This window comes from Zalophus californianus, chromosome 9 (genome assembly GCF_009762305.2).
Source record: "Zalophus californianus isolate mZalCal1 chromosome 9, mZalCal1.pri.v2, whole genome shotgun sequence".
Taxonomy (NCBI): domain Eukaryota; kingdom Metazoa; phylum Chordata; class Mammalia; order Carnivora; family Otariidae; genus Zalophus; species Zalophus californianus.
The window spans coordinates 19642789-19668333 of record NC_045603.1 but is presented as its reverse complement, the minus strand read 5'-3'; the positions used below and the strand labels follow the sequence as shown (position 1 = coordinate 19668333).

The following is a 25545-nucleotide window of genomic DNA, read 5'->3' as shown; positions in this document are numbered from 1 at the left end:
CTTTTCTCACAAGATCAAGAGCTTGCATGGTTTTACTTTAACTAGTTACAGTCAACAGAATGAGACTGAATTGTACATTTACATTAGGCAAAATTTTAATTTATTATTCATATGAAGGATGTCATATCAAAACAGTTTTAGGAATTTTTGAGATAAAACAAGTTAGTTTCAAACTCTAAATAGCTGGATTTATTTAACTTAGTTACCATTTGGAAATTTTATTGTATAATTTTTGTGGGATTGGGAAGTAAAGTACACAATTTTTGATGCAATGCTGAGAAATTACAATCTGTCTTACATTTGGGTTATGGATTCAAGATTTGAGAGTTACTTTTTTTTTGGTTTTTCATTGAATTAGTTTCATGAAATATAATTAATTTTTATAATTTTGATATAGCAGGTCCCTCCAAAGACAGTAAGGATAATTTTCTTAGTTGTCTCCATAAGGATGAGTAAAAGTTAATTATTTTTAAGGCAGTTTAAACATAATTGCCTTAAATTTGGATAGTAACTAGAAATATGCCTGATTTTTATAAAAGAAATATAGATTTAAAAGAGTCAGGTAGAAAATAGTATATTATTTGGCTCTTTTTTTTTAAGATTTTGTTTATTTATTTGAGATCGTGAAATAGCACAAGCAGGGGGAGCAGCAGAGAGAGAGGGAGAAGCAGGCTCCTTGCCGAACAGGGAGCCAGACATGGGGCTCCATCCCAGGACCCTAGGATCTGAGTCGAAAGCAGACACTTAACTGACTGAGCCACCCAGGCGCCCCTATTTGTCTCTATTTGATTCTTTTTATTATTCTTCATTGGCTAAAGATGATGTTACAATTTTAGTTCCAGTGAATTACGGTTTTATTTAAATATCCACCCATCTTTCAGTGCAAATGATGGAAAAATCTTGATGTTACCAGAAACTACTAACATATTAAGGGATCTTAACTGTGGAAGAGAGCAACATAATACATTTCACAAAATTACATATGGATACTTAAAAATATTTGTTATTCCTGCTGTATTGGAAAGGAGTAGTTAGAATTTTTTACTGAATTAGGGCTGGCATTTTTTGGAGGACACCATTTTTTTTTTTAAAGATTTTATTTATTTATTTGACAGAGACAGACACAGCAAAAGAGGGAACACAAGCAGGGCGAGTGGGAGAGGAAGAAGCAGGCTTCCTGGCCAAGCAGGGAGCCCGATGCAGGGCTCGATCCCAGGACCCTGGGATCATGACCTGAGCCAAAGGCAGATGCTTAATGACTAAGCCACCCAGGCGCCCCATGGAGGGCACCATTATTAATATCTGGGATATTAAGTGGGAGCAGAATGCAATCAATTAAAAAAAAATCCTTCAGCATGTCTACTAATACATCATGTTGATATTGAAGAAGAGAAAAAAACAATTTTACCTCAATAGGAACATCCAACAACTTATAGGAAGAAGCTGTGGGTTTTTAGCACTTGTTTATAGTTTAATGTGTCCATGAGCAGGGAAGAATCAAAATTCTTCTCTAACCCAAGGTTTTAGCAGTGATATTTTGCTTTTCCTGGAACAATAATGAAACAAAATGTGATTTTTAAAAATTTAGTGTTTATGATCATGTTTTAAGACTAACAGTTGGAATAGTGTGGTATGTGGTAATTCAGTATGGCATTGAAAGTTTTGAATAAGAGATTAAAAATACATTAGCTAGAGGAGCTAAAAGGAACTAAGTATTAACAGAATCAAATGTTTCCCCGATCAGTAGTACTTAAGAACAGATCACTGCCCACCCATTCCCTGAACTTGGGTAGAAGAAATTTAGTGAAGAATGACTATATATTTGCTAATTTTGTCATGCACAAACTTGCCAGTTATTTATATTTTATAAAACCATCAAAATCTTTTTCTTTTCTATCTGGTTTTAAAATTATTCCATAACTCAGCTTGGATGATCTCTTCAAATCCACAAGAATTCAATGTAGACTTTTCTGTAACAAAATTCAATTTGTACTTCCCATCTCAATTACTAGTTAATGAATATTCTGGTACCCAACTTTATCTTTTGATTTTTGGCATTGTCTCTTTCAGCACAGTGGAGAATTTACAGTTTCCCTCAGCGATGTCTTATTGACCTGGAAATACTTCCTACATGAGAAGTTGAACTTATCAGTTGAAAATATGGAAGTGATTGACCATTATGAGGACATTAGGAGGATTTACGATGATTTCTTAAAGAATAGTAATATGTTAGATCTGATTGATGTTTATAAAAAATGTGTTTTGATTTCTAGTTGTGAAAATAATGCCAACATATCCCCTGTAAGTATTTTTTAAAATAATTATATCTTAAATGAAAATTGGCTAGATTTATTTTTATTTTAAACTATGGTATCAGCATTTATAGTAACTTGATAATGCTTTTGCTTTTAAGATCATGTTAGAAATGGAAATTTATCTACCTGAAAGTTAGTTATTACTGGAAAGAAATATTTCAGTGGTAAATTTTACTGGAATTCTGTTATTTGGTTGAAATACAAGAACAGCTTCTTACTAGATCAAAAAGTTTTAACAAAGAGATCAGTCCCAAATGCGTGATTTCTTTTTGAATTTGTGCCAAGGATTGCTTTTCTATATTACTTTCTTGGTTTAATGTGCATCTGTTCATTTGGCATATGTTGTATAAATGATTGTTATGACTCTCTCTATGGATTAATATTGTTTTACTGAGATAGGGTATCATTTTGTGACGATAGTACGATGCAATAAACATGAGGTAATATACTGTTCCTTTTTTTTTACATACACATATTCATTGCTTTATTTTTTTATTGAATGTAAATTTTAAAACTAATGAGATGCCATCCTTTGCAGTTTGGTTTTATCTACATTAGAATTAATAAACTGTTTTAGAATATATTTGGATGTATCTAGTTGTTTTAAAGTGTTGAAATATATTTATCTTAACATTTACTGAGTATCAATAAAGTAGCAATTAAATAGTGGTAATAACAATAATTGTAGATATAATTAGAAGAAAATGTTTATTATATTGTCTAAGATATTAAAATATTTTATAAATATTTCTATCTGATACTTGGAAATCATGTTTTGGCTGCTTGTAATAGAAACCTCCAGAGTAACAGTGGTTTAAGAAAATGGAAGTTTAGTTCACTCCTTATGAAAGGAGTCTTAATGTAAGCATCTGGGACTGATGTGACAGCTCTGTGGTTATCAGATACCTAGGATTTTTCTGTCATTCTGCTCTCCCGTCGTAGTTCTTGACCTCTGCCCTCAAGATCATTTGTGGTTCAAGGTAGCTGTTGAAGCTCCAGATTCCATAGCTTTCCTTGCATCAGGAAGTAGTAAGGGAGCACAACACTCCTTTCCTTTTAAAGAGACATGGCTCTTTTGCTTCCATGTCCTTGCCCAAAGCTTAGTCACATGGCCACACCAAGATGTTAGGGAAGATGGAGAATATAGTCTTTTTTATTTTTTCTGGGTAACATGCCAGAATAAAAACAAAATCTCTGTTACTGAGGAAGAAGGGGAGAGTGGATATTGGCAGGCAGTTTGCTGTCTTGGCCTCACTGGGCTATAATGGAACCCTTTCCCCTGTTGTAACTTTTTTTAAAAATTTTATTTATTTATTTGAGAGAGAGAGAGCACGAGTGTGGGGGGAGGGGCAAAGAGAGAGGGAGAAGCAGGCTCCCCGCTGAGCATATAGCCCAACACAGGGCTCAATGCGGGCTCCACTTGGGGCTCAGTCCCAGAACCCTGGGATCATGATCTGAGCCAAAGGCAGATGCTTAACCGACTGAGCTACCGAGGTGCCCCCTTGTTGTAACTTTCTGAGACACACATGCATACCCACACTATGGTAAAGATACTTGTGAGGCAAGATAGTTTTTTTTCATTCCTCCCTACCTATATTTTATTTGCTTGTAGAGATGATTTTTGACTTCTTTTCATATAGTTAATTTAGAGAGGCTAATCAAACCTAAGTATTAGATTGTAGGAACAACAAAGAGAATCTTCTGATAAACCAATGAGAGTATAATCTGCCTGAGGTTTTTGGGCACATTGTTTTCATCTTATCCTTTGTTCCTGTCTAAGTCTTCTAATAAGCCTCTTCATTTAAGTGCATCAACTACAGTATGAGATATATAGATCTACATTGGAGGGAGTTCTGTGTCTCCAAATATCAATAATGTTCTTCTGCAGAACATCAGGAGTAGAGTGGAAGCTGCTGAGATGATAGCATGTGAAGTTGAAATTTTTCTGCACTTAAAATGGAAGATTTGATCTTTGATACTTGTTTGCTCTAGGGAAATTTCCAATGAAGAAAAAGTGAGCAGGATAACAGATCCCTAGATTGATTTCCTCAAAAATGCATTAAAATAACCCTAATTTATGCTAAAAGTGTCTTTAAAAATTATTTATTTGAGGGGGGGAGGGGTGGGAGAGAATCTTCAAGCAGACTCCCCACTGAGTACTGAGTCCTATGAGGGGTTTGATCCCACAACCCATGAGATCATAACCTGAGCTGAAACCAAGAGTGGGATGCTTAACCAACTAAGCCAACCAGGTGCCCTAAAAGTGTCTTTAAAGATACATATGCTTATGTATCTTTGTTTCTTATTTATTGTAGCCTAAATAAGGCAGAAGTTACGAGGAATTAAGATAAAGGTAAGACAGGGATGTTCTGGGAACATGGTAACTTGAACAAGTTATTTCATACATTATAATTGTATTTCATACAATTATAAATGTATAAATACATATAAATATTTCATACATTATAATTCCTCTCCTGGGGAACATGGATGCAGGGCCTGCGGACATCTGGGAGCATATAAGACCTTGAATTCTAAATGGAGTCCAAATAGAGACGATTGGTACAGAGTTTGCTTTTTCATGAATTTAACAATTATCTGAAGGACATTGGAGACCTGGGCTGAGGAGAAGAAATTGTAGATTCCAAGAAGAGCTTAGCAGCCCTCAGAAATCTGGGGACTTTCTGGGGAAGGTCAACAAATACCCTCTGTGAGTGTGCCAGGATTCTCTGACTCAGGAAGCTAAGAAGTAGCTGAATGGATGGGCATACTGTAGGTGATCCTTGAGAGACCACAAGAAGACTCTCCCTTGGCTTAAGCAGGTGACTGGCATCCTGTTTATTTTTCCACTGATGCTTCATAAAGAGTAGAGACTATTTCAACTTCTATTACTTGTAAAATTGTCATCACTTAGGGTACCTCAACAGTCTCAAGGCTGAGCCTTCAAAGAGCCAATGAAGAAAAGCAACAGGCACTTAAGGAGTCCCAGCAGCCACAGAAAGATGAGTTAACTAAGATCACATGTGACCAACAGAATAGAGCTCTTAGTGGTGAATGACAACTTGAATCCGTAAAAATAGTAAGTACTCAAGGAAATTCAAGGACTCACCTAAATGTAAGACTTTCTAGATTTAAAGAAAAGAAGAAAAAAGAGAAGTCTTCCCAATGCAACAGATGAATTCAGACACAAATTAGAGTTCTGAAAGTCAAATACAATAAATATTTAAAAAACAGGGGCACCTGGGTGGCTCAGTCGGTTCAGCATCTGTCTTCGGCTCAGGTCAAAATCTTAGGGTTCTGGGATCGAGCCCCATCTCGGGCTCCCTACTCAGTGGAAAGCCTGCTTCTCCCTCTCCCCCCTGCTTGTGATCTCTCTCGCTCTCTTTCTCTCAAATAAAATCTTTTAAAAAAAACAATCTTTTAAAAATAAAGTACAGAGAGAAAAATATGAAGATGAAGAAATCATGAAGGAAAAGTTAAGAAACTTGGAGGTTGGATCTAGAGGATTTAACATAACAAATGATAGGAATTCCAGAGGAGAAAAAGGAACAGACACAGAAGAGGCCATGATTAAATAAAATATTCTAACCACATTTGTGATAATAAAATTTCCCTGAGTCTGTTAGTTAAGAGTGTTTATGAAGTTCCAGGCTGTGTTGAAGACAAAAGACACATACCTAGGCATATCCTGGTAAAATTTCTGAACTCTTAAGGATAAAGATAAATATTATAAGTTTCCTGGTGGAAAGAACAAGTTATTTAAAAGGAACAACAATGAAATAACATGTCCTGAAAGAGGAGGACAGTGACCTAAGAATCTCATCCTCAACAAGATATCACTTACCAGCTAAATTAAAGGAAGGATTTGTGAGGATATGCAAAAATTTGAAGAATGTCATCTTCATACTTCAAGTGAAGAATTTGCCTTTCAAAGACCGTAATAATTAAACAGATGAACTAGAGAGCAGATGGCTATCCAGGGGAAGATGGTAGTGAGCAATGAAACTTGGACTGTATGTGTGCCTAGTTAAAATTATAAGGGTGGACTGGGAATATGTGTGCTAAAATGGAAGGCTTATACTAAGGGAGATTCTGATAGTTTAAAATTAAAATGGCTAAATATTGGAGTTTGTTGGCATTATCACTTTTAAATAATAATAGAGAAATGGGTCTGATGCGAGTACAGGAAAGTGAAGGTAACCGTTAATTGAATGGAAAAATGTAGTTAAAAAGAGGATAAAAATAGAATGAATAACAACTTACCAAATCAGGAAAGATAGAAGTCAGTAAAATTCATAGTGTATCACAGAAAATCCATTGTGATTTTTGTGCTTACTTCAGAAAGCTTTATGCTATATCATCTAGAATCCTTGTTAAATTTTTAGTTCTAGGAACCCCTTTGCACTCTTAAAAATTATTTAGGACTACAAGGAGATTTTGTTTATATGAGTTATATCGGTTGATACTTATATTGAAGATTAAAATTGAGATATGTTTAAAGTATCAGTTATTAAAATATTGATAGCAAACCTATTATATGTTAATGTGAATAGTATTTTATGAATAAATTTTCCAAGAATAAAAAAATTGTGAGAATAGTGACACTGTTTTACATTTTTAGAAATATCCTTGATGTCACGTGTGATAGAAAATAGCTGGATTCTCATGTCTGCTTCTTTTTGATATGTTGTTTTGATTGAAGTATATCAAGAAAATTTAGATTCACAAAGGTACATCATTGGAAAAGGGAGAAACTCCTGGGTCCCCTGAATGGACCTTTGGGACTCAGGAGTCCTTGGACCATACTCACTGAACTGATCTAGAATATTGTACTTTACATGTCATTAAACATGAAAATAGTTTTAAACCAGAGGGTAATATTATTAAAAAAGATAACACTGTGTTTATGAAAGAATAAATCTTTGCTTTTAACATCTCTTCTGAAAACATAAGAACCACAAGTGTGAGGACTACCTCTATTCAAAATTAAATAGTGAATTATTTTTTTAAAAAAGAGACACATCGAGTCTCTCTTAACTAATGCTTAACAGACTCTTAACTATGGAGGACAAACTGATGGTTACCAAAGGGGGAGGTAGGTGGGGGAATGAGTGAAATAGGTGATGGGGATTGAGTGCACTTCTTGTGATGAGCACAGGGTGATGTATAGAAGTGTTGAATCACTATATTGTATACCTGAAACTAATATAATACTATATGTTAACTATACTGGAATTAAATTAAAAAAACAGTGATTGTCAAACACAAATTCTCCCAAAATGATTTTTCTATTTAAAGATAATGACCCTGAATTATTTCATAACATTAATTTTTTAAATATTGAAAATTTGCACTGTAATGTAGTCGGTGGTCATTAAATGTTTCTGGCTAGTATTTAGAAAATAGGTATCTAAGTTGTCCTTTGTAATAAAGGAGTAAAAGTCAAAAGTTGTTAAGAAAGAAGGAAATTCTTTTTTTTAGTGAACTTGAATTTTGATATTCAAGTTATGAACAACAAAATCCTAGTCTTTCTAGTTTTTTTTTCTTTCTTACTGTTAGCTCTGAGTTCCAGCTCATCATATTAGTAGAATAGTGGCAAACTCTGTTGCTTTTTAAGAAGTATATATTGGTGTTGGCTAATTGAATTTCAATTAAAAAATAGGAAAATAAAAATAAAAATGTATATATTGGTGAGTTGTTTTGGTTATAATTTTGCAATGGCTGAGAGGATAAGTGGTTTGCATTCTCATTAGGCTTTGTTAATTCAGTTTGTACCTTCCCTCCAGGTTGACTCATTAGGAATGGGGTGTGTGAATACCTATATAACCTTAGATCCCTTAGAACAAATAATATGTTTGAAATATTATGCTGTTAGGACACTAAGTTTACTTATATATAATTCCAAGATGAAGCATTTATTGTGTGCCTTAGGTAAGCCTTTTCTTTGCCATTCATTTTTTTCTATAAAAACAAAAGCCTCGGATTAAATTTCCAAGGTTATCTTTTAACTCTAAACTTGTAAACTCTTTGAGTACAGCCATTGGAAACAAGTATTTTGTTAGAAAGTTTAATTCCATGTACACTTACTGCCAACAAAGATCAGGTAATAATACTGTATACGGGAATATCAGTGACACTATATACAGTTTGGTGTGAAATGTTTTTTATAGTTGTCATAGCACCTAATTATTAGTAACCTATGTTTTCTACAGAGTCAACTACGGGATTTTCTGTCTGGGAGAGAGTGTGTAGTAGCTGGTGAAACTGATCTTTATGTACCGACATCACCAATGAGTAAACACAACCAGGATAATGAAAAGGTACTGATACATTGTGAGTAAATTAAAGCAAGATATGATTCTCTTCAAATCACCATTAATTTATACATTACAGTTATTATTTTTTTTAATTTTTAGAAGTTTTAAATTTGTTTAAATAAAGCTATATTTGCAAAGAGTAATACATTAGAGACTGCTGAGAGCCTAATAGTTTCTTCCTGGTTTTGGGCCAAGGTAACAGGCACTGTGCAAAAATAGGTATCACTCTTAAGTCTCTGAAAAGTAGTTGGAAGGTCTAGGTTGCCAGAGTTCTTTGAATCTTTGTATTTGGTGAATTTGCTTACGGTTTTAAATGAATGATTCTTGGGAGGATATGTACAATTGAAAATTCTCTTCTGTCCCCTTTGCAGTAGATAACTGATGCATCACAAATTGTGTTAATAGAGTTTGTTGTGCAAACAAACCACAGAAAACAAACCACAGGTTTGGTCTAATATAATTTACCTTCGGTTAAATGCTATGCTATTAGGTACCTAATTAAATATAGTAACCCCTTACTAACCATGGGGGTAGTGTTTATGGAAGTTTCTATGGTGAATAAAATCGCTATTGACAAGATAAAAATTTAGGAGTATTAGAAACTGCAGTAAAATTACATTCAACATATCTAAATCCATCTTCTTCATTCAGTTTGATGAATCACCTTCTTCATTTTTAAGGAAACATTGCTAAGGCAGATTCTCCCATAAGTCTCATGCCATACAGATTGCACTTTAAGAAATATATTTGTCTAATGCAGTATATGTTAAGGAAAAAAAAAAGAAGAAGATAGCAGGAGGGGAAGAATGAAGGGGAGTAAGTTGGAGGGGGAGACGAACCATTAGAGACGATGGACTCTGAAAAACAAACAGGGTTCTAGAGGGGAGGGGGGTGGAGGGATGGGTTAGCCTGGTGATAGGTATTAAAGAGGGCACATTCTGCGTGGAGCACTGGGTGTTATGCACAAACAATGAATCATGGAACACTACATCAAAAACTGATGTAATGTATGGTGATTAACATAACAATAAAAATTTATTAAAAAATATATTTGTCACTGCCCTCAATTAAATACCTGTGCATCTACTTCCTAGACTTACTAACGTGCTTGAACATCTGCATCTAATATTTTTTCTCCTGTATTTGAAAGTTAAGTTTCTGACATCATGACATTTAATCCATACAGTTCTTCAGCATATCATTTCCTGAAAATAGAGGCATGACCATAATATCATTATCATATATAAGAAAACTTAACTATTCCCTAATATCACTTACTGTCTTCCCTATTCAGATTTCTCCAGTTGTCCCACAAATGGTTTTATATCTCTTAGAAGAACTCCCCTCAGTCTTTTTCTCTTATTTATCTGTTTAATTTCTCCTGGTATTATTTATCTTGTTCCTCTATTTCCAGTAAACTGGAAGTTTTATGCAAACCTTGCTTAGATTAAAGTTTAACGTTTCATAACAAAAACTTCATAACTGATGGTGAGTATCACATTAGGAGACACAAACTTCAAGTTGTCCCAAATTGCCAGATCTTTCTAGGATAAAGATGTAGTTTTCCCTTTGCTATGAGCAGAAATCTGTGGGGTGACACCATGTAAATATCCTGTTTCCCAGCAACCTTTCACCCAGTGGTTTTACACATACATTCATGATCCTTGTCTGAATCAATTATTTCTTTAGTGTTTACAGAATGGTGAGTTTCTAACTCTGTCATGTCTTTATATTAATTAGCTGCCATTTCTCAGTAAAGCAGAGCTTGGTAAGATAAAGCTATTTAGGGAAATAGTTCCCTAAGAATGGCAGAGTCACGACTTAATTCTTTCCCTTTCATTACTAGTTTAGGAGTCAGGATGATAGTTATTTATAAGATAGGATGCAAATTAGATTTTTTTCTATTTATCTTTCTCCTTTTTTATGCGTGTATTTATTGCTATGGACTCATGAATTTTTATTTTTTCAGTTTTAAAATTAATTACCATCATTAATCTTTGATGCTAAAATGGAGGGATTCCCTTCAACCTGGCTTCTTTGTCTTTTTTACATGCCCTACTAGACTTCTGAGCACTTCTCTTTTTTCTGGCATAATAAAATATTCCAAGTCCATTTTTGAATGTTTTCTGCCCAGATATGATTCCTTTCAGTGATTTGTAACTATTTTTCTCTTGCTTGAAGTTAATTTTTCACTTGCATTGTTTTTCCCTCCTGTCTCAAATATTGATAAAATGTTTACCAAATGCCCGGTCTTTCTCATTGGTACTTAAGGGGTACATTCATATATCAAGACAGTAGATCACTTACAAATCTCTTCTCTCTGATTTATCTTACAGGCTCTATAGGGAAGAAACAATAATTGTTATTGTTTCTTTTAATTAAGAGAAATGAACTAATTTGTATGTGTAAAATACCTAGGTGTTTATAATTTTGGCTTACAGATATAAAATGTTATCTTAAACGGATATCCATGAAAAAAGAGTATAGCATATAGAAACTAATGGGTCTTCATTGCAAGCATATAGTTTTCTCATTTAAAAAAAGTCATAGTTTCATTGTGTTAATCCTCTACTTTTTTATCTCTTGCCTCCTTTTTCTAAGAGTATTCTACCTATTAGCCGATAGATTAGATTTTATGAGGACTATTAAAGTAGCAGCCATCCTCTCAACTATTTTTCTGTTACTTGCAGACTTCTAATTTTTCTTTTTGCAAAGTCTTTTTGGAAGGCAATATATTTCTATTAAAATTCCAGAGTGACTTTTTGAGCTGAAGTCTTGCAGAGATATATATTTGATCACAAAATGTACCTTACTAATGCCACACCAAAGTCATCAAGTAGATGAATTAGATAAATGGCATGAATTTGAGAAACAATATTTTTGTTTCCTTATTTTATCTTTCCTAAGGTACTAAACTGCTTTAGAAATTCTGAAGTAAAGAAGGGAAAAATAGAATAAAAGCCCTAAAAGAAAATCATCAGTTAAGGGGTTGCCTGGGTGGTGCAGTTCTTGAGCGTCTTCCTTCGGCTTAGGTCATGATCCCGGGGTCCTGGGATCGAGCCCCGGGTCATGCTCCCTGCTCCGCGGGAAGCCTGCTTCTCCCTCTCCACTCCCCCTGCTTGTGTTCCCTCTCTTGCTGTGTCTTTCTTTGTCAAATGACTAAATAAAATCTTTAAAAAAAAATCGTCAGTTAAATAAAAAATTCTACTGGTATATTAGTTCTAGGCCAACTCTTTTTTTTTTTTTTTGGTCATTATATGTAAGAATTTATGTGTTTGGCAAAGAAAGTAAAAAAAGAAAACCTATATAAATTATTAATCTCAATCTAGAAAAACTGACTTTCTTCAAATTGAGATTGAATATCTGCATTTCAGTAATAATTAAGGGATAGGAAAAGGAACTTGGAGTTGCCAGAAAGCTTAAATAAAATTGTTCAACTTCTAAACAAACATTGCAAATACTTTGTGGCATGGATTGAATCAGTGTATTAAATAAATAAACAGAACATTATCTTTATTTTTGGTATCTTGGTAAAAACTTCAATCTTGTGGATTTTTTCAATTTAGGTCCTTGCTTCTGGACATCATAACTGTATTTATGTGGAATGCTTTTCCAGAGAGCCTCTTTAAAACACACTTGCAAATACAGGAGCAGGGAAACCATAACTGCCATGTTATATGACCATAATGATAGAGATAGATTTCCAATTGCAGCCATGAGTTAAAAGAAACACTCTAACTGTGAGGACTCCAAGATGTTTTTCCCTGATGTTTGTCTAGCATCACAGATCAGAAGGGCGGAATTTGCTAGCCTTAGAGAGCAAGTTGTAGATGTGGGGGTTTAAGCCCTGGTTTGTACCCAGTAAGGATCAGATATATACATTTGGTAAATTCTCATTATTTTTGGACAGCAGAAGCACAGTGAAACAGGGATTGAATGAAATTAAATGTTGAAAGAGTAAAAAAGTTTCTGATTGCAATGTGAATGTCATTTTTTTCCCTCTCCTTTGATTTTTCACAAAATGTGTTACTTTTTTGAAATGTGAAGGGATAAGATAAAGAGATTCATGTTTTAGACTATTGTATTGTGAAGTTAAAATGGAAACTTTTGTATTATAGATTCACATGAAGTGTTATGATTTATAAAGTAAAGATAAAAGGACACTTGAAGTCTAAGCAGAAAACTATATTATGTCTTAAGTTATAAAATTTTAGGGTGGATCTTAGAGATGATTTTAATTTAGTTGTACCTTAAAGTAATTTTCTTTTTAAGGCAATGTAATACAAATATGTGAGGGCTTATTTGATCCCAAGTAAGTTTTTATCAGTTGTTTTCATTTTGAAATTTCTAAAAGGGCCAAATACATGTATTAAGTTTTTTTCATTTATCATTGAACAAAAACTAATTGAGAACCTGTTAACAAAAATGGATTGATTACCTACTATAATGCCAGTCATTCTTTTAGGCCCTAAGGATACATCATTTAGGAACCATTAAGACCTATGCAGGGTATTATAATTGACTGATATGCATAGGTAGAACAGGGTGCTAAGAAAGGGAGTACATGAATTGCTGTTCTGTACTGGGAAATCAGGGAGCCTCGCTGCAAAGGTAACATCTGTCTCATATTTTAGTACTTAAGAAAAAATTTTTAGAGGGCTAATATTTAAGCTTTTTTTCTTAAATCAATTTTGCTTAAATGTCAAGTCCATATTTAAGGTAACCTTTTCCTGTCCAATAAAGTTTTTTTAAATTGATCCTGACTGCCTCCCATGTTTCAAGAATTGTTTTTCATAAGAAATTTAAATAATCCAAAAGCATGTTACCTTTAAAAGTGCTTTTAATATGTCTATGAACTTGAGACTTCCTTAATTGTCTCAGGGACTTCCTAATAATTTGTAATTTTTTTTTGCTACCTTTTAAAGCTCTCTTTTGTGCTTTCTAATTTAAAATGTGATTAAACAGAATATGAAAGCATTTTAATTTTAATTAGGAAAATATTTTCTTAGAGTTTATAGATGATAAATTATGGGGTCTGTAGCTAAGTTGTCAGTCACTGAAGGACTTAATGAATTTCATGTTTGGAGAGTGAATTGAGTTTAGAATTTGTGGAGTCCATTTTTCTTTTTTTTCTCTTTAAAATTTTTAAAATTTATTTTTTTATTATTATATTCATTTAGCCAGCATATAGTACATCATTAGTTTTTGATGTAGTGTTCATTTTTCTAAGGGACTAGGCAAGGAGAGGATTTCAGGTAAATAGCATGGGAGTGACATTTAAGAATTAGATACAAACAAGATTCCAGAGCAAGAAGATGGGGTGGAAGTAGTTGAGAAGGTGAGAATTCCATAAAAATAATTTAATTTTGATGAAATCCAATTTGTCACTTTTTTCCTATTATAGATTGTGATTTTGGTGTCACATGTAATAACTCTGCCTAATTCCAAGTCATAAAGATTTTTTCTTATGTTTTCTTCTTGAAGTTTTACAGTTTTATATATTGTACATTTAGACTTATGATCCACTTTGAGTTAATTTTTATAAAAAGTGTGAGGTTGGGGCACCTGGGTGGCTCAGTCAGTTAAGTGACTGACTTTAGCTTGGGTTACAATCTCAGGGTTCTGGGATTGAGCCCCACATTGGGCTCTCCGCTCAGCAGGGAGTCTGCATGTCCCTCTGTCCCTCCCCCGACTCGTGCTCACTCTCTCTCTCTCGCTCTCTCTCTCTCTCAAATAAGTAAGTAAAATCTTTCAAAAAAGAAAAAAGTGTGAGGTTTCGGTGAGTTTCATTTGTTTCCCATATGGCTGACCAATTGCTCTCATACCAACTATTGAAAAGACTGTCCTTTCTCCATTGTTTCTTTTGCACCTATGTCAAAAATCAAATGGCCGTATTTGTGGACTCTGTTCTGTTTCATTGATATGAGTGTCCCTTCATAAATGCTATATTATTTTGTTGTACAGTAATATTTAAGATAATTTTCCAGCATATTTAATATGTTGTTCCAGGATCTTCTGGCTTATTTTTTGATGATCTATTATTAATTTTATCATTTTTCCTTAGTATGTAATATTTTGTTTTGTTGTGGTCACTCTCAAGATTTTTTCTCATCTTTGGCTGTCAGAGTTTAATTATAATACAGGAATAATATTCTTTGTGTTTTTCCTATTTGAGTAGTTTCTTAGATCTATAAATTAATGTTTTCCACCAAATTTGGGATGTTTTTGGCCATAATTTCATGAAATACTTTTTTCTGCTTCTTTCACTCTTCTGCAGGGTTTCTAAGTACATGTCCCACAGAGCTCTTTGGTTTTATTTTTCTTTCTTTTTTTCTTCTTTTGTTTTTCTGGTTTGGTAGTTTCTATTTATATATGTGCAAGGTCACTTATACTTTCTTCCACTTTCTCCAAGTTGTTGTTGAGCCCACCTAGCAAATTTTGTTTTGGTCATTGTACTTTCATTTCTAGAATTTACTTTCTTTGTAGTGTCCACTTTTCTGTTGTCATTTTCCCTATTAATTCATTGATAACACTTTTTTAATTCATTGAACATTTTTTTGTTTGAGTTCTTTGAATATATTTATAGCAGCGACCTGAGTGTTTTGTCTGCTAAATCTAACATCTAGGTCCACTTGGTGTTAATTTTTATTGACTGCTTTTTATCCTGAGAAGGGGGGGGTCACACATTTTTTTTCTTTTTTTTTTTTGAACTGTCTAGTAATTTTTAGATGAAAACTGGACATTAAAGATAATATTTTATAGTGATTCTGGGTTTTGTCATGTTCTTCTGAAGACAATTGAATTTTCTAGTAGGCAGTTTTCTTGCCTGGATTTCAACTTCATATTTTGTCTCCTTGGTATACAGCTTTTTGGATATCTATTCTTATGGTTTCCCTTTGCTGTTTTTTTTTAGGTTGGCTTTTGTAGATCTTTCTTCTGCCTGCCAAATGTGGCAGTAAGCCAAGGATTTGGGAAAGTATGGAGCTCATTCTTTCTGTGGATTCTTTTTTCCTAGGGATTTTCCTGTATTTTCCAGTTGTTCTGACAAGTTTTGGCTCTATACACTTAAGACTTCAAGCCTGTCCAGCTTCAGCTTTCTGTGACTTAAGCTACACACATTTATGAAATGCACTCATTTTAGCAAACCTTCCAACTCATAGCTCTGGTTCCTCATAGCTCAATCTTTCTTGAATATATTTTTTTCGATTTCTGCCTGCTTTTTTATGGGCCTCGCTGGAGTCTCCCCCATGCTTGGGTAGTTTCACTGTCAGCTATGGATTATGGCTCTTTATGTTCTCAGTTATTTCCAAGATTTCCCCCTTTAAATTTCTAGCCGCTTTCCCGGCCCTGGATTCTGAGGGCACCATTATAGTCACTTCTATCTGCTACAGCCATAGTCATAAAAGTTGGGTCAGTAAACCACAAACTTAATTCATACTTTTTTGTTTTAAAGTAGGCTCCATGCCCAGCATGGAGCCCAAAGTGGGGCTTGAACTCATGACCCTGAGATCACGAACTGCGCTGCAATCAAAAGTTGGATGCTCAATTGACTGAACCACCCATGCGCCTCTAATTCATTCCCTTCTTGCTGCAGTTCTGCTAAAATTAAATATTCCTCCAGCTCCTGTCTACCTTCTGGATACTTTCGAGTGTCTTTAAATAGTATTTAAAACTTCTTACTATTTTATGTTTGTTGTCTGAGGTTCACATGATCACTCACTTCTCCACTATTACACGAAATTTAGGACCTTGAATAACCACAAACTTGCTATTCTTAACCCTTCTTGTTGCAGTTCTTTTAAAATTAAATTCTTCTCTAGCTTGGGTCTGCTTTTTTTTTAAGATTTTATTTTATTTATTTGAGAGGGAGAATGAGAGAGAGGGCACAGGAGGATGTAGGGTCAGAGGGAGAAGCAGACTCCCCACTGAGCAGGGAGCCCGATACGGGACTCAGACCCAGGACTCTGGGATCATGACCTGAGCCAAAGGCAGTCACTTAACCCAACTGAGCCACTCAAGCGCCCCTTGGATCTGCTTTGTGTATGCTTTCCAGTGTAGTTACATTTTTGAAATTTTACTAATATTTTATAGGTACCTGTGGGAGTTCACACTATCACTTCCCCAGTACTAGAAGCTGTAAGACCTTAAATAGCTGTAAGTAGGTAATTTTAAGAAGGAGATCATTAATGCCCTGGTTTATAAAATGCCCTTGACTATAAAAGACAAGTACAGTATATATGAAAGAACAGATGCCCATATTAAATTCTCACAAATATTATTTATCTTGTGTTTGAACAGTCTATAACTCTGTTTTAGTCCAGTTAATGTCAACATCAACTACTTGTTATTATTTTCTTAACATTTGCTTGAATCTCTTCATTGTAATACTTACTTGGTTATTTGGTATTGTCACAGTCAGTATCTAATAATTACCCCGAAATTTAACTATTTAACTTTAGCCCTTATCTCCAGCCCTGCATAGGTCTAGGACCAAATAGTGCCAGTTGGCCCATTCCCTAAGCTTTAGGGGGCTGCATTACTCCTTGTTATTTAGTGACAAATGTGTGCAAGGGAATGAGATCCAGCCTTATTAGGAATGCAGACTTTGGACTTTATCTTTTATATCATTTTCTAAGAGGTATTTTTCAACAATTATGATAGTTGGTATTTGCTCATAGATACTTACTAGTGGCACATTTGTTTCATGAGCAGGGATATGTTAATTGTCCAACTCAATCTTTTGTTGTATGGCAGTTCTCTCTTTTCCCATATATTTGAGTGAGATATTGTTATTGAATGGTCATAAGTATTTTTACTGCGTATGAAGAAAGGATTATCGACTTAGAACAACTTCAATAAAGAAAATAATATTTTATTGTACAGGTGCAGTTACTAGCAAGAAAAATTATCTACTCATATTTAAGCCTGCTAGTGAATTCAAAGAATGATCTGGCTCTGGCTCATGTTCTCAATATTCCTGATAGAGGACTTGGAAGAGAAGCCTTCACTGATTTGAAACATGCTGCTCAAGAGAAAAAGATGTCTATCTTTTTGGTATGAACATGTTACATTTTCAATATGTTTTAAAGACTTATGAACAGTGGATAAATGTACCTTAATATAGAATTCTTGTAATTATGATAAAACAACATGAATACATGTTATTCCTTTGTATTTGAAAATCTATGGTATTTTTATTTATTACCATATTCTTCAAATTTGACAAGGGAAAATTTCTCTAAAGCAGTGTTTTCCTACATGTGTTCTATAGAGTGCTGTCTCTGTTCAATTCTCCTTGAATAAATATTTACAAAGGCAAAAGACCTTGTTAAATGCTTCTTGAATAAATGTTTCCAAGGGCAAACAGTTTGGAAATAGTGTCTACCTTTATTGGATATAGGTAATGAATATTTGTATATCAGAAGCTCTGAGAAGTCCTACCATTTAAGAAATTTAAGAAATCTGCTTAAATTAACCTTGTTACTTAATCTGCTGTTTCCTAAGTTATTTAACCTTGGAAGTTTCTTCTAAATTACTGAAATTTCATAGAATTTGTTTTAGGATACACTTTAGAATATTTCATCTTTGATGGAGATGCTCTTAAGTGTAGCCATCCTATATGTATTTTTATCACTGTAAGGCAAGGCCTTTTGAACTACACATGATCAAATAATCCTAAAATGTGAAAGCTAGATAGGGCTTTGTGCTTATTTAGTCTAAATGTTGAGCTTATAAATAAAGACGATAAAGCTTGGAAGAGTTGAATTAATTGCCCACCCTTGAATAAATCAACACAGTGACACTGAAAAACCCCTTTGTTTCATATTAAAAATTCCAGTTCAATTGATATGAGAATATATTCATACACTAATATTTTATAGTCAGTGATGTACTCTTATGAATATATTCTTATGCCCTTAGTTTGTCACCTGACTTGGCTCCTCAGTTTCCACTTGCATTGCCATTACCCTTGTTGGCATGAATTTTGCATGGCATCTTCTTTCTTTAATTATTTGCTTCTGAATCAAAGTGACATGAATCATAAAAAGTGCTTACTTTACCTGTATACCCAGAAATAATATAAATATACCCAGCTTCATAAAGTTTTATTTTTAACTTACTAAATCATTAAACATAACTAAATCATTTATTTTAATTCATAGGTGGCCACATCATTTATTAGAACACTAGAGCTTGGAGGGAAGGGATATGCACCCTCACCATCTGATCCTTTAAGGACACATATAAAAGGACTGTCTAATTTTATTAACTTCGTTGACAAATTAGATGAGATTCTTGGAGAAATACCAAATTCAAGGTAATGACTTTTCATAAATTACAAATGTGTGTTATTAACCTGTCTTTAAAACTTTACAGAATCAAATGTAGATGTGAATATATGAGCTGTTGAAATGACTAAGCATCAATAGTAGGGAAAAGAAACAAAATATCTAGATGAATAAATTATAATCTCATGACCTTTTCCCCTAAATTTCTGCCTATCTTTGATTCTAAAATTTTTGCCAAAGTCAAATGGCATGTTCACATGAAATTTGACTAGAGAAGAGGGCTATTTGTCTTTATCTGGAAGAAATAGTTTTGGAGGACTGGGCATGACTGAATAGGTAATTTCTTTAAAATTTGTATTTAGCACTAAAGGAAATCTATATCAAGAATGAGGAAATTGACAAAGATATGATAAAATCTATATTCTACTTCCTGCTATTTTTTTTCCTTTTTCTTGGGTGTAAATCATTGGTTCATCTGGAATTTGTTTTTATATGATATTAGAAGTAAGAGATTCTTTCTTATCTGACAGACTTCCATTTATAGTATATACATATTGGATGATTAGTAATTTTGTGATTAATTTTGGTGCAGAAGTGGGCTGTACATATTAGCAATCAAGGTAGATCACTCAATTTGGGCATACCAAACAGCTGGTATTTACTGAACACTTTTTATGGGTCAGGCTCTTTATGGGGATTATCATTTGATTTTTACAACAACCTTACATTATAGGTACCATATAAATACACAATTTAGAGCGTAAGAAACTGAAGTTCTGGGACTAAGTGATTTACCTCAGTCACATTGTTATTTAAGTAGCAGAGCTGGGATCTGAACTCAGTTATGACCCTGGAACCCATTCTCTTAATCACTATATCTTATTTCATGAAACCTCTTTTCGTTTTAAGATTCCAAGAAGAATTTGTTTCTCAGGATTTTATTCTGAATTGCATCCTTCTGTCTGTATGGATATCCATTACAAGAAAGTAAATTTGGAAGAGGGTTGAATATGTCTTATAGCCAATATCAGTGACACCTTCTGAACTTTCAAATAATGTATTGGTTGGCTATTTCTTCTGAGATAGCAGATAATTTTTAAAAATTTTTATTTTTTTATTATTTTTATTATTTTATTATTTTATTTTATTAATTTTTATTATTTATAAATTTTTGTTTATTTTTATTATCCCACTGTATAGTACATCATTAGTTTTTGATGTAGTGTTCAATGATTCATTAGTTACATATAACACCCAGGGCACATCACAACACACGCCCTCCTTAATAGCAAAGCAAATATAGGTATATTCTGTTGAAGTCAAATAGTAAAAAAGTCCTCCACAGATGGTCTTTACATTTTTTTGTGTGTTTGTTTTTATATTTACCTCATTTAAATGAAATTTTAATGCAGATATTTGTTGATTTTTTCCATTTGAGACATTATTAACTTCCTACCCTGGAAAATGGTGATTTGCTACTCATTCACCAACCTCCCAGCCTCCCTTGTCTGTCTTCCCCATCTTGTTACACACACAGAACTTCTCTTTCATCCTTCTAATATGGTTATACCACAATTTCAGGTTAAGTTATATTTTAGAATTTATATTATTATGACTCTGTAAATACTGCCTACACCTAAGTTATGTGATATGCTGTGATTGTACTTCCTTTCTTATACAAATTTTTGTTTTTTTTCCTAGATTTAATAATTATCTACTTTTTTCTTTTACTTCTTATATATTTATCATTGATTCTTTTTTGAGCTTTCCAGTAAAACCATACATATTCTTATTATTAGATAATCTGTCAGTTCTGGTTTTTGCTCTTGAAGACATTCCTTCTGGAGAGTCCTCTATCTTCTTCATTGAGTATGTACTTTTGCTTGTTAAGCCTGTTTCACAGTGGTAATGGTGAAGCTTCATTACTTTGTGAATTTTCTTTGCCTCTGCCTTGTTTTTTGGATCTTGTGACTTTATTTTTAATTGGTAAACCCCTTATTTTACTCACATGGCTTTCTGAGAAAAATAGGCAAATATCTTTATCATATTTTCACATTTGGTTGTATATGATCTTATATCATGTTTCATTTATTTAAAATTATTTAAGATTATTTTTATCTGCTTCCTGGATGGTCTTTGTTTTATCTAAGTTGAAAGTTTTTGTTTGTTTTGCCCTCTTATGTTAGAGGTATTTCTAAAATGTGTGGTGATTCTGAACAGTCCTTTTATCTTATTTAAGAATGAGACCGTAGAAAGCTGATTAGTAGCTCTATACAGTGGATTTCTTTATAGCATGGTAGCCATTTGGCTCTTTTGTTGGGGAGTCTCCAAATGTCAGTAATGATAGGTCTTTTCTTTGGGACTTACCCCAAAATTTCCAGAGTGGCATCCTTTAGTCCCTTTCAGAAAGCTGTAAATCTAGCTAGTAATATTCTGGAATTTGAGGTAAGGTAGGGGTTGATGCTGAGTCTCCCAGTTCCAGTATGTAGACTTTTACTTAATCAGTCTGTTTTCAGTCCCTGTTACCTCGAGGTCCAGAGACCATCTGGCTTAGTTTCTTCAGAGTAATCCTGCTTTCCATGCTGAGGGGAGAGAAGTGAACTGGCCTGACTGCTCAGAATAGGAGAGGAGATTTAAGTGTCTAAGTGTTTCTGATGTAGACTGTCAACCAGCTTTCTCGTTGGCAACCCTGTCTTTATTGTAGCCTTCAGTATTGAATTCGATTTCTGAGAATTTCTGGGGTTGCTTCTTACTGGTGTCTCTTTTAGCAGTTACTTATGTTTTAGCTTTCTCTGTTCTGGGTAGTCAGCTACCACATGTCCATCTGCTTTTCATTTTCCCATGCTTTCATTATATGTCTCTGCTGTGATCTGTTATTGTCTCCTCTAACATTCTCTTTCTTTGTGGATTTTAAAACACTTGCCTTTTTGTCATTTTTAGTGCAGTTTTAGGAGGGAGCAGATAAAAATGCATATATTCAATTCAATGTAGTTTGTTATAATTACGGAGGAATTTCTGGTTGGGATAAATTATCTACAGGATAGAAGTACATTTTAGAGGCATCTAGGAAGAGATAATAGACTTAGATTCCTGTAAACCTGCTTCTCCTCCTGAAGTGCCCAGCTTGATGAAGCCTCTCTTCCTCCAGCTACCTAACTAGAAATCTGGAGCATATCCTAAACTCCTTTTTCTCCTTTCTCTGTCCCTTCAGTTACCAAGATCCATGAATTCTTCTTAACATTTTTGATATTCTTTGTTCTCATCTCTATTCCTATAGCTACAATCTTTTTTCCATTTTTTAATGGGAAGTCTGTTTTCAGACTTTTATCCTTTCTTGCTTGGACTTCACTTCTCTCTGAGTCGTCCTTTCTGCCTCCAATCTTGAGTTGCCCCATCCTGTTTTCCTTACTGCTGCCAGTGGTCTTTCTAAAACAGCAGATGTTACTCTCGTGATTAAAATCCTTCAGTGATTTCATATTAGGTACAGGATAAGACTCCCAGAAGCCTCAGTATGATATAGAAATCCTATGTGCTCTAAGTCCTGCCTGTATCTTGCTCTGGCCTCTGTCTCTCAACCTTAACACTTAGAGATAAAAATGTGTTTAACTCTTATAACTGACTATAATAGGGTGGAAGTGGTAGGGAATCACAATAATCTTTGAATCAAAAGGAAGATGGGGAATAGATAGGGAAGAAATGAAAGAAATGATTCTCACATTTCCTCCCCACTGCCAACTTTCATCAAGCCATCCTAGCTGTAATTTTGTTGTATTTCTACATTTTGCCAGTAGGTGCCACCATAAAATGCATACTATACTTTCCTGAAAAATATCTTAAATTAGGGGTTTCAGGTTACATAAATTAGTTAGTTCTCTGTTGTTCAAATGTTTAAAATTATGTATTTCAAGTTTATGAAAACAACTTTTTAATGTACACTTGAATTATATTTATTGGACTAAATATTATACATTTATAGAATGTTAAATCTAGTTGAAATTATCCAGTCCAAAATCTTACTGTTACATCTTTCTCATTTAAAAATATTCTAGGGGCGCCTGAGTGGCTCAGTAGGTTAAGCGTCTGCATTTGGCTCAGGTCATGATCCCTGTGTCCTGGGATCGAGTCCTGCATCAGGCTCCCTGCTCAGCAGGGAGTTTGCTTCTCCCTCTTCCTCCATGTGTGCTCTCTCTCTCTCCCTCTCAAATAAATAAATAAATCTTTAAAAAAATATTCTAGAAGCATTTTTGATATATCTTATGGAGTACTTTTAATTATACTTAATTTTTTAAAGATATGTTTTAGCAAATAGTTATCTAATTCTTGAAGATGGTAGGGGAAAGCCAATCCATATAGTAAAGATATTCAATAATTACACTAAAGTATTACCAATCATTTGTATTATTGCTTATTGCTCTTTTTCAGTCACTACGCTTTAATACAAGCTTGGGCATTTTTTTTTTAAATTTATTTATTTATTTATTTGGCAGAGAGAGAGAGAAAAAAAGAGAGAGAGAGCACAAGCAGGGGGAGATGCAGAGGGAGAGGGAAAAGCAGACTCCCCACTGAGTGGGAGCCTGATTGGGGACTCAATCCCAGGATGCCGGGATCATGACCTGAACTGAAGGCAGACGCTTAACCAACTGAGCCACCCAGGTTCCCCCAGGCTTGGGGATTTAATTATGTTTTCATCACTAGCTCTATTTTTCTCTTTCTGCCCCAGAGATCTAATGTGATACATTTGGTAGTCAGGAGCTGCAGTTTACCTCGTTTTTCGCCTAAAAATGTTTCTATAAATGTTTATCCAGGGTACTCATAATGTATCTTCTGGGATGCCTTCCTGAATAACTCTTTTTCCCTTACCCACCCACTCAAACTCCCTCTATACCTTCAGTATCTCACTTTCTCACACGATCAGTTGTGACCTCTTAAAAATATTTTATTCATTGTATGCCAGGGTCTAGCACAAATGTTCTAGTGTCATTTGAGTTAAAACTTCAGAGATTCCAGGTTCTAGAAGCAAGAGTCTAGATTATGCCACCATGTTGCTGAGCAGATATTTGAAGAGCTAGTATTTGCCTCTAGTAGAGAATGTATAGCAATAGACTAGTTGTAGCGCTGGTGCGTGAGGTATTTTGCCAAGGGTCAAAACGTTGAGCTTGGCAATTATCTGAAACACAAATCTTTTAAATTTCTTCCTAATATAATTCAGTCAGGGAATCATATCATCTTTAATATTTAGTGTAATTGTTCTTACAGAAGGAATGAGAAAAGGAGGCAAAGGTAACTTTTACCTAATATCATTGAAAGCATTTTTTTTTTGTTCTTGTAATTGACATTATAACACTCTTTCATATTTTATTATCCTTTTGAATCTTTTCCAAAATTCTTCCATTAGATTACTTTGCAGAAAAAGCTCATAGTGTTGTGTTTTCATTCTGGCTTCATTTCATCCAATCACTTTCTGTGCTTTTGATTGAAAATCAAGGGAAAAAAACATTGAAAAAGAAAGTGCCTATATATATATATAAAAGAATTCTTAGAGTTTACTCAGACTTCTGATTACACATATATGGCAGATTAGGTCCCCTGGCTGACCCTTCCACTGAGAATAGTTAATAATGCTGGATAGCATATTTTTAAAATACTTCTTGAATGCACTGATAAGTAGGCATATGTAGTGAAAATACAGGCCAAAAACTAGGGAAGGCAAGAAAGCCAGAGAGGGAAGTCAAGAAGGGAAATGAGTTTTTATTTTGAGAGTATTTGGTGATTTGGAAGGTCTGTTCTTAGAGCCACTAAGTCTGAGTGCAAGGACAAAGCCCAAGGACTGTCCAAGGTGAAGAGTCCATTGGAACATTCCCACTCTACAGGGCTGCCCACTCTGTGTAAAATGGACTAAGAATAAGGGCTTTAACCTGATAAAGGGTTTCTGTACTTAATGGTAAAGTGTTTTAGCATTCTACTTAAGATAAAACAAGATAAGAGTTCCTACTCTTATCATTTCTTTTCAGCACAATTTCAGATGTTCTATTCAGTGTAGTAAGGCAAGAAAAAGAAATAGGAGATATAACAATTGAAAAGGAAAAAATAAAATTCTGTTTGATGATATATGATTATATGTGTAGAAAACTCCAGGAATGTAAAGGCAAATTTTTAATATTAATAATAGTGTTTATTATAATAGTGTTGCTGGACACAAGGTCAATAAACAACAAGCAATTGTATTTCTATACCATCACCAAATAGAAATTTAAAAAAAGCTTCAAGAATATAAAATACATAAAATAAATCTAATAAAAGTCATAGTAGTTCCTTCCCCGTCAGAAGGTTCAGACTCAAGGTGAAATTCTCTGCTTGCCCTCACCCACGTGGGGCTTTGTGTCCTGATAAAGTGCTATCAGAGATTTTTGTCTTCAGGAAAACCCATACATTCTGCTTGCCTCCCACTTAACAGCTCCCAGCTTTCCACTCCAGCTCTTGTTTTTTCCTTTTTTGGGGAGAGATTAGAGATTTCCCCCTATTGCTGCCAAACTTGGTGAGATATTCCCCCAGAGTATTTATTTAGTCTGCCATAGTGTAAGTGGAAAACCCCTAAGTACTTTTGTATTGCAAATAATAATATAG

General features: G+C 34.1%; 1 protein-coding gene across 2 annotated transcripts in view; it reads left to right on the top strand.

The window, feature by feature from the left end:
* LOC113922033 (PARP1 binding protein) overlaps positions 1-25545 on the top strand; it is a 62964-nt gene that overhangs the window by 12404 nt on the left and 25015 nt on the right. The window contains exons 3-6 of one of the 2 annotated variants that reach the window (XM_027593746.2): positions 2071-2301; positions 8528-8635; positions 17516-17686; positions 18796-18950. In XM_027593746.2, the coding sequence (XP_027449547.1) occupies positions 2071-2301; positions 8528-8635; positions 17516-17686; positions 18796-18950 (665 nt within the window). The remainder of the gene's footprint in view (positions 1-2070; positions 2302-8527; positions 8636-17515; positions 17687-18795; positions 18951-25545) is intronic. The other variant, XM_027593747.2, reaches the window with a different exon arrangement.